Source organism: Tupaia chinensis, unplaced genomic scaffold (genome assembly GCF_000334495.1).
Source record: "Tupaia chinensis unplaced genomic scaffold, TupChi_1.0 Scaffold146907_1, whole genome shotgun sequence".
NCBI lineage: Eukaryota > Metazoa > Chordata > Mammalia > Scandentia > Tupaiidae > Tupaia > Tupaia belangeri.
Window position 1 is genome coordinate 2,365,693 of NW_006206760.1, and position 10,446 is coordinate 2,376,138.

At 40.3% G+C, this 10,446-nt stretch overlaps 1 protein-coding gene across 2 annotated transcripts; it reads left to right on the plus strand.

Moving 5' to 3' along the window:
• Positions 1-241: 241 nt before the first annotated feature.
• TLR6 (toll like receptor 6) lies at positions 242-9,727 on the plus strand. 2 transcript variants are annotated; one of them, XM_006169243.3, is made up of 2 exons: positions 242-397; positions 6,504-9,727. In XM_006169243.3, exon 2 carries the CDS (start codon positions 6,562-6,564, stop codon positions 8,950-8,952), a length of 2,391 nt encoding a protein of 796 aa, XP_006169305.1. In that variant the 5' UTR covers positions 242-397; positions 6,504-6,561; the 3' UTR covers positions 8,953-9,727. The 2 variants fall into 2 exon arrangements, with proteins under 2 accessions (XP_006169305.1, XP_027624390.1); XM_027768589.1 differs by lacking the exon at positions 242-397 and adding an exon at positions 740-969.
• The last annotated feature ends 719 nt before the right edge of the window (positions 9,728-10,446 follow it).

The window sequence follows — 10,446 nt, forward strand, 5'->3', positions numbered from 1 at the left end:
ATTACTACAGAAAAGTATTGTTCCCCACTGAAATTTTCATAAGCTGATTGCTTATATGAATTTTAAAATTTGATTGTTGGTTTAGTCTGCTGTGTAGAAAAAGCTAGTAGGCAAATGTGCTTTGGATCATTGACTCTTTTGAAAGGAAATTTATAGGTAGACTTAATTCCAGTAACAGCCAACAGATGGCACCAAACTGCTTCTAGGGCATTGCTTTAACCTAAATTTAAACTAAGGACTCTGATTTGTCAAGCACTTACTTTCCTGGCGTGAAGAAATTATTTTCTCTTCTTCCGGATAAGAAATCTCGGTAAATAGGAAAGCTTTGTGGCTTTTTCCAAATTATGGCGCGAGTGCTTCAAATAAACAGGAAAATGCTAACGCTATAAGGAAATCGGTAAGTTTCTTTAGAATTTCTGCAATATAATAGTTTTTAGTGTTTGGGTTTTTTTTTTTTTCGTTTTACCAGTTGCTCCTGTCCTTTGACTTTCACAAGAACGATAAAAAGTAGCATGTGTGTGTGGCTGTCTTGAAAGGATCTAAAACGACTAGCATTTGTAGTGACAGTTAAAGGGAAAAAGCCAACTCATTAATTGTTTCTTCTGCTTTGGGCTGCTGTTTTCTCTTTCCCCTTATGCTAGTTCCCTGTTCTCTGTAACAGGGACAGTAGTTTACACGTTGCTCTGCCCCCCCCATCCCATGTCACGTGTTTTCCCAGCAGCCGTGTGTTTGAGCTCTGTGGCATGCCGCTGTAATGGTGTAGCATTCTGTATCTGTCACAGAGTCATAATCGGGCTAAAAGCAAGAATTCTCCCTTGGTATTCACATCCCAGCCCATCATGGCACCGACACAGCAGAAGCTCTGGGTAAACGTGTATTAAACAGAGGAAACAGCAGGACCTGGCTGATTGTCACTTGGAATCCACGCCATGCCCAGCACTGGCCTTCCTCCGGGTCTCTCACCTTAAGGTTAACAAGAAAATGATTCTCTTGCCTATTTGTTGATTTCATTATGGAATCTTTCCTAAATTTACTGCACTTAATGGATTTTTCCCCGGTCTCTCCTTTCGTTATTATTTTCATTGTTATAGGTCCCATCTACTGTTGTTTTTCAATCTGTAGAGCTTATGTCTTTTTAATTTTCTTTTAAAGTTTACTTATTAGTAGTAACGTTAATAAGCATTACTCATTGTTAACAGCAATGATCAATTATTATAATATTGATGATCTATTAATAATCCTAACGAGTAACATTGCTGATCATTTTAAAAGTTTGTTACAGGGTGCATGTGCTTGCTGGAGACAGAGAAAGTGAGAAATCTCCCTTTCCGGGAGGGATGGCCATGCCGCGATCCCTTTTCTTCCACTTGCTTCTTGGGATTTGGGACAGGCACGCACGTGCTCCTGGTGTGATTTTCAAGCTGCTGGATTAGGGACTCAAGCTTGTGGGATCCAGCCACCTTACCCTCCCTGTCACCTGCTGGCCCAGGGGAGCGTATTTCATCTTTCTTTCTCTCCTTTTTCATCTGATGCATTACAGTTTCTTTTTCTTTCTTTTTTCTTTTTGGAGAGGTTTTTGCTATAGTGCACGTGCACTCGCCAGAAAGAGAGAGACAGAGAAATAGAAAGTGAGAAATCACCCCCTGGGACAATGGCCACACCGCAATCCCTTCTCTTCCATTCTCCTCTTGGGATCTTGGGCACGTATGCACACATGCCCAGTGTGAGTTTAAGCCACCAGGTCCAGGACTCGAACCACAGTAGACTACATGGTAGTTCAGCAACATAGTCATTACTACTGCTGGTCCCATACAGTTTCTTTTACTTTCTTAAAAACTGACAATTCTCTAATCTTCGGTCTCTTCCTCTTCATTCCCCCCCCTTAACTATAAAAGTGCCTGGATTGTTTGTGGTGTGTACACTAGGAAGAGGTCAGGGGAATGGCCACCCTGGAGGAGTATTTGTGTTTGCCTAAGGACAGCTAAGTGGCTTCCCAGTGGCTGAACTTCAGTCCCCTGAACACAGACACCGTGGGCAGGGGGAGGGAGCTGTGATTGTCAACTGTTTATCATTAAGTGGAAGAGGTTCTCTCTATTTACATATTATTATTATTTCAAATAAGGCATGTTTCTTTAGCCATAAAATTTTTTACATGAGTTATAAAGACAACATCAGTATTGTCGGAAGATAATTTTGCAGATTATAAAGATGTTCAAAATGAGAAATGTTAGAAATATTTGAAAGTATAAAAAAATCAATTCCTTTGGGTCAGCAGGTGGTGTAGAGATTTAGGTGGCTATAGTCCATGTGTGCAACTGCACGGTTCGAGTCCCAGAGCCGGTGGTTTGAAAAAACACATCAGTTGCTGTGCGTGCATGCCCAAAATCCTGAGAGGAGAGTGGAGAAGGGATTGAAATGCCAGGCATGTGTAAGTATGTGCCCAAAATCACAAGAGGAGAATGAAGAAGGGATAGAAGTGTGGCCATCCTCACTGGAGGGTGTTTTCTCACTCCACCCCCTTTCTCTCTGTCTCTCTCTGACAAATATGCACACCCTGTAGCAATTTTTTTTTTAAGTTTCTTAGGTTTTTCAAAATACAAATTTTATCATTTTTCTTTGGAGATATTTATTTTAAGGTGTATTTGATCTAATAAACAATCAATTTTAGCAAATGCTCTGTTAACCCTGGGAACTTGGGTATACAATATTCTCTTAGGGCACAAAGTGTCTATTAAATCCTTTATTAATCATTTCATTCAGTTCCTTGATATGTGTTTATTTTTGGCTACTTGATCTAACAAGGACCCAGAGAAATATAATAAATACTTGCTCTATCAATGCCTCCTTGTTTTTCTGGAACATTTTTTACATTGTAAATTTTGATGCCGTGTTATTTACTGTGTAAGTGTTCTTACCTGTTATAGCTTCATTGTGAGGTATTTGTTTTCATTTGATAACCAGTATGACGTTGAAGCTTCTCCTATCCCCATTATATAACTCTGTGGTACTTTGAACTAATGGCATACAATGTATATAGACAACGAGTTTTTATCTCTATTTTTATCTCTCATGGAAGAAATAAATAAATTTAAAGACAGTTGATTTAAAGTCTTTACCCAGTAAATCCAATGTTTGTACTTCTTCTAGGACCATTTCTATTAATTCATTTATTCTTAAAGCTAATGAACTTTATTTTTTTGAGCAATTTTAGGCTTATAGAAAAAGTAAGCCAAGAAATTCCTATATACCTACCTCCACTGCACACAGTTATCCTTACTGTAACATCTTGCTTAGTTTGGTGCATTTGTTACCAATGATGAGTCAGTATTGATAGGTTATCATTAACTGGAGTTCATGCTCTTTTTCTTTTCTTTTTTTTTTTTTTTTGGAGAGGTTTTTGCTATAGGGTGCGTGGGCTCGCCCACAAGCAAGAGACAGACAGAGAGAGATAGAAAGCGAGAAATCAACCCCCCTAGGGGGGATGGCCACGCCACAATCCCTTCTCCCCCATTCTCCTCTCAGGATCTTGGGCACGCATGCACATGCGCCTGGCGTGAGTTCAAGCCGTCGGGTACGGTTCAACTACATGGGAGTCCAGCGACATAGCCATTATGCTAACTGCTGGTCTCTTTTTTCTTTCTTTCTTTTTTTTTTTTTTGGATGCTCTTTTTCTTTTAAGAGAGATTTTTGTTATAAGGCACTTGCACTCACTGGAGAGACAGAGAGATACAGGGAAACAGGAAGTGAATCACTCCCCGGGTGTGGGGATGGTCACACTGAAATCCCTTCTCCTCCATTCTCCTCCTGGGATTTTGGGCACGTACACATGCGCACACGTCCAGTGTGAGTTTTAAGCTACCGGGTCTGGGACTTGAACCATGGTTGCCTATGTGAGAGTCCAGCAACATAACCATTGCACCATTGGCTGGCCCCAGAGTTCATGCTTTTCATTAGGGTTCAGCATTTGTGTTCTATAGAACCTACAGTTCTGTAGGTTTTGACAAATGTAGAAACCATTCAGCACCATATGGAATAGTTTCTCTGCCCGAGCACCACCACCCCACACCTGCGCTCTGCCTATTCATCCCTGCCTTCCTCCATTGAAGTCCCTAGCAACCACTAATCTTTTTACTGTCTCTTTAGTTTTGCCTTTTCCAGAATATCATTTGGTTGGAATCATATAGTATTTAGCCTTTTCAAGCTGGCTTCTTTCACTTCTTTCATGTAAATTTCTTTATGTCTTTTTATGGCTTGAGAGTTCATTTCTTTTTACTGTTGAATAATATTTCATCACATGAATGTACCAGTGTTTTTAGCTTGTCACTCATTGGAGGACATCTCGTTGCCTCCAGTTTTTGGTAGTTATGAATAAAACTTCTATAAACATCAATGTGCAGGTTTTTGTGTGAGTATACATTTTCAGTTTATTTGGGTAAATTCCTCAGAGTGTGATTGCTAGATCATATAATAAGATTTTGCTTAGCTTTGTAAGAAACTGTTAGACTATCTTCAAAAGTGACTGTTTATTTTAATATTTCTGCTCACAGAGAAAGAGAGTTCCTGTTGCTCCACATTCTCACCAACATCTGATGTTATTTTTTGGAGTTTTAGTCATTTTTATAGGTGTGTAGTGGTATCTCATTATGGTTTTAATGATCTATTCCCAGATGACACGTGATACTGATAAGCTTTTCATATGTGTTTTTGCTATTTGTATATCATCTTGGTAAGGTGTTCAGATATTTTGCCCATTTTTAAATTATTGCAAAGTTTAAGAGTTCTTCATGTATTTTGGGTACAAGTCCTTATCAGGTAAGTGTTTTGCAATGATTTACAATTATTAGCTGACCTTTCCACTCTCTTAGCAGCATCTTTCACAAAGAAGAAAATTATAATTTTGATAATGTCCAACTTAATAGGTTTTTTCCCCCAAAGATTGTGTTTTTGATATGATATCTAAGAAGTCATTGACAAATCCAAAGTTGCCTAGATTCTAGTATTTTTATGGCTTTAGATTTTACAATTAGGTCTGTGGTCCTTTTTGGCTAATTTTTGTGGAAAGTGAAAGGTCTGTATCTAGGTTTTTCTTTTCTTTATTTATGTTTTTCTTTTTGTTTTTGCAGATGGGTGTCTATTTTTTCAATACTGTTTGTTGAAGAGACTACACATTCTCCATTGAGTTGCTTTTATTCCTTACCAAAATTCAGTTGATTACATATATGTGGGTCTATTTCTGAGTTCTATTCTGGTTCATTGATCTCCTTGTGTAGTTTTATAGTAAATCTTGGTGTTGGGTAGTATCAATTCTCTGACTTTTTAAAAAAATTTTTTTCTTTTTCTCCACCTCCCCCAAAGAATGGGCAATATTTTCTTGTTTCTTTGCATGGCTAATTTTTTTTAAGCCAACTTTTTGGGAATAATGATAAGGTAACTTTTAAATCAGATTCTCCTCTTCTTTTCCCCCGTCCCCATGAGGGTTTGTTGTTGCTGCTTGTTATAGGATATAGTCATTTGTATAATGATTTTTCTACACTATTTTTGTAGAGATTGTGTTCTAGTCATGTGTGACCATTGAGATCTCTGTTCTATTAGGTTAGTTGTCAGCAGTGACTTGACATTTCCTTAAATACCTGGAGCAAAAACAAAGGCAAAACAAACACTAAAACCAAAAAACAAACCTTCAAGTTTGCATAGGTTGGCACTCTATGGCAAAGTACTTCTTGAATGTTTACCCAGGCCATTCACAAATCCACCTTCACCTTCATTTTCTGCTTCTGTGGTGCCAAAAAGTCAGCCAGAGGTGTAAATCTAGTATTTTCTCAGGTCTTTTCTGAGCATGTGTCCAGCTCTGGGTATGTGTGTGCCTTCTTAGATTCTATAGTTCAGACGAAACTTTCCAAAGCCTATTTTCCCATGTGTCTCCATTACCATCTTCTTCCTTCTCTAGCTTCTTGAAGCATCCACTGCTTGCCCGATCTGTATCCCTTGCCCCAGGTGGCTGCATCTAGTATATTTGCCCCTGAATGGATCGCTCAGGGAGCCCCAGGCAGGTCAAAACATACAAACATACAATTCCTTTTTTTTTTTTTTTAAATCATCCATTCACTTCTGGGAAAAAGAGAGAGAGAGACCATAACTACAGTCCCTGTGGTATAATCCATCCCCAGTGTCAGGCAGCCCAGAATGCAGGCACACATGTATATGCCCGGGTGTACAAGGAAGTTCTGGGACGTGAACCTGGGGCCCATGTGGGTCCAGTTATGATAACACTGTGCCGTTGTCTGACCCCAACAACCACAATTCTTTGATAACCTATCTGCATTATTCCTTATGACACCAGTAAGCTACATAACTGGGGGGAGGGGGTATCACATTAAATTATGGGGACAAAAATGACTCTAATAGCGAATGAAGAAATCATGCTGGTTTTTAATATTGGCTAAATGGAGGTTTGAGAGAAATCATCCAATCTTTATTGATCTCAGTCTACACTATATTTCTAGGACTTGGACTCGCAAGATGAGGTGAAGGACAACATTTCAAGAGAAACACAGCAACATCATGACCAAGAACAAAGAACTTGCTGTCAGAATCGTTTGCTTCATGTGTATCGTGACCATGATAGCTGCAGCAACAAACCAGTTCTGTAATGAAAGTGGGCTTTCAGTATGCAGGTCAAATATAGGCCTTACTCGCATTCCAAAAGACCTGTCGCCAGTTATCGAAGACTTAGATGTGTCTCAAAATGACATAACTGAGCTTCAAGCCTCTGACCTCAGCTTTCTGTCAAGGCTGAAAGTTTTAAGAGTTTCCTATAATAGAATCCAGCAACTTGACCTTAGCGTTTTCAAGTTCAACCATGATTTGGAATATTTGGACTTGTCTCATAATCAGTTGAGAAGGATATCCTGCTATGCTCTTATGAGCTGCAAGCACTTAGACCTCTCATTCAATGACTTTGATGCTCTGCCCATCTGTGAGGAATTCGGCAACTTGACCCAACTCAGTTTCTTGGGATTAAGTGCTAGAAAGTTACAACAATTAGATCTGCTTCCAATTGCACACTTACATCTAAGTTACATCCTTCTGGAGTTAGGAGGTTATTATGTGAAAGAGAATGGAAGAGAAAGTCTTCAAATTCTGAATACAAAAACACTTCACCTTGTTTTTCACCCCAATACTTTATTCTTCGTCCAGGTGAATATATCAGTTAATACTTTAGGGTGCTTACAGCTGACTAATATCAAACTGAATGATAAAAACTGTGATGTTTTCATTGAATTTTTGTCAGAACTCACTAGAGGTCCAACCTTACTGAATGTTACCCTCTATCACATAGAAACCACTTGGAAATGCTTGGTTAGCATTTTTCAGTTCCTTTGGCCCAAACCCGTGGAATATCTCAATATTTACAATTTAACAATAATTGAAGACATCCAAAAAGAAAATTTTACTTATTCTAAAACGACATTGAAAGCATTGACAATAGAACACGTTAAAAACCGAGTGTTTATCTTTTCACAGACAGTATTATACCGAGTGTTTTCTGAGATGAACATTGTCATGTTAACCATATCGGATACTCCTTTCATACACATGCTTTGTCCTCAGGCGCCAAGCACGTTCAAGTTTTTGAACTTCACCAGAAATGTTTTCACAGACAGCATTTTTCAAAAGTGTTCCACATTAGTTAGATTAGAGACACTTATCCTTCAAAAGAATGGATTGAAAGACCTTTACAAAGTAGGTCTCATGACTAAGGATATGCCATCTTTGGAAATACTAGACGTTAGCTGGAATTCTTTGGAATCTGATGGACTCGAGGGAAATTGCCTCTGGGTGGAGAGTATCGTGATGTTAGATTTGTCTTCAAATATGCTTACAGATTCTGTTTTCAGTTGCTTACCTCCCAGGGTCAAGGTACTCGATCTTCACAAGAACAGAATACAGAGCATTCCTAAGGGAGTCATGCAACTGGAGTCTTTGCAAGAACTCAACGTTGCTTTCAATTCTTTAGCTGACCTTCCTGGATGCAGTACCTTCAGCAGCCTTTCTGTCCTCACCCTTGACCATAACGTGGTTTCCCACCCATCAGCTGATTTCTTCCAGAGCTGCCAGAAGATTAGATCACTAAAGGCAGGGAACAACCCATTCCAGTGTACATGCGAGCTAAGGGAATTTATCAAAAACATAGGCCAAGTACCAAGAGGGGTGGTGGAGGACTGGCCTGATTCTTACAAGTGTGACTACCCAGAAAGCTATAAGGGCACTCCACTGAAGGACTTCCATCCGTCTCAGTTATCCTGCAACACAGTTCTGCTGATTGTCACTGTTGGGGCCACCATGCTGCTGCTGGCTGTGACCATGACCCTCCTCTGCATCTACTTGGACTTGCCCTGGTATCTCAGGATGATGTTTCAGTGGACCCAGACCCGGCGCAGGGCCAGGAACTTGCCCTTAGAGGAACTCCAAAGAACTCTCCAGTTCCATGCTTTTATTTCATACAGTGGGCATGATTCTGCCTGGGTGAAGAACGAATTGGTACCAAACCTAGAAAAAGAAGATGTACGGATTTGCCTCCACGAGAGAAACTTTGTTCCCGGCAAGAGCATCGTGGAGAATATCGTCAACTGCATTGAGAAGAGCTACAAGTCCATCTTTGTTCTGTCCCCCAACTTTGTCCAGAGTGAGTGGTGCCATTATGAGCTCTACTTTGCCCACCACAATCTCTTCCATGCAGGATCTGATAACTTAATCCTGATCTTGCTGGAACCCATTCCCCAGAACAGCATTCCCAACAAATACCACAAGCTGAGGGCTCTCATGACACAGAGGACATACTTGGAATGGCCCAAGGAGAAGAGCAAACGTGGACTTTTTTGGGCTAACATTAGAGCTGCTTTTAATATGAAATTAACACTAGGCACTGAAAACAAGGATGAAAAAACTTAAACAGAAAGGGAGCTCAACTTAAGAAACCATCACTGACATGGATTCCGATGACTACTATGGTTTTAAGTTCTCATCTAGAGATCCTTCTAGCCTTCAGGAAAGACTTAATGTAACCGTGTTTCAACTGAGCTGAGGAATTAGGCTGGCATGAGGTGGTGCTAAACCTGCCCATCTCTTTCAGTTTAACCATTCTTTTTCTCACTATCCTTTGTAAGGAAATGCTCAACCATTCAAGGGTTCTATTTTCAAATAGTTCTGAAAAACTAATTTTTCAGGCCAGTCAGTGGTCTGTTGGTTAAGGCAGCTGGATCTCACATGGCTGATAACTATATAGTTCAAGTCCTGGACCTGTCAACTAGAAGAACACATCAGGTGTGTGTGCATGTGTGCTCAAAATCCTGAGAGGAGAATGGTGAAGGGATTTCAGTGTGCCCATCCCCTTGGGAGTACTTTTTCACCCACCCAGCTCCCAACCACCATGACAAGTGCATGTGCCCTACAGCAATATTGTTTTTAAAGTATTTTTTCACATTTGCGTAGTAGTTTAGTTTTTGACCCTGTAACAGGATCCTGAAGGCTAGGGGCACCTCCAGAAAGGACCTTGTAAATTATGTATTAACCAATAGGGGCTTATGACATAATGTTGGTATTTAAAGGGAAATACAGCCTTAGTCAAAGGCTGTTGAGATGAAAGACATTGATTAACCCATTTGCCAAAGAAACCCAAATGTATTTATAACTTGATATTTAATGAGACTTTATGGTTGTCTTGGAATTTTTTTGTGTGTGAGTTTTTTTGCTATAGGGCGCGTGCACTTGCCAGAAAGACAGAGAGAGACAAAGAGACAGAAAGCGAGAAATCACCCCCCAGGGGGGATGGCCACGCCGTAATTCCTTCTCCTCCATTCTCCTCTTGGGATCTTGGGCACGCACGCACGCGCACACAGAGTCTTAGAATTTTGGCTAAAGCCCTGAAGCTTACAAAAGGTAGTAACTGTTTTCACATTTTGAACAGGGATACTAGACACAGCTAGGCTGGGCTCACTAACAGGACAGAAAGAGAGCAGTCACTATCTATCTGCATTACCCATTTCTCAAAGAGAAGAAAGAGCTATTGAGTGGAGGTTTTAGACCGTATGAGGTTGCTTTGGACTTCTAAAGGCAAGCTGGAGGAGATTCCAAACACAGTAGCAAGACAGTCCGGCATCGCACTCCCATGCTGAGAGCTTGCAGAGACTTGGGCAGCAAGTTCGAAGAGCCTGATGAGTGTTCCCTGGATCCTGGAGGTGGGGCGGAGGCAGGGGCATTATGCACACAGAGACTGAGAAGCAGTGCCTGGAAAATACAGGCTCTTGTGAAATATTCCTTGATGCCAGTTATGGTAGCACATGCGGGTTGATGCTGCTGCTTGGCAAGCTGAGGCCACCTGGGAGGCCTGGGTTCCATTTTTTTTTTTTAGAATTATTTTATTTAAATTTATTTATTTATTTATTT

Excerpts from the sequence above, each read along its gene's own strand:
- TLR6 (XM_006169243.3), top strand. The coding sequence starts at position 6,562 with ATGACCAAGAACAAAGAACTTGCTGTCAGAATCGTTTGCTTCATGTGT.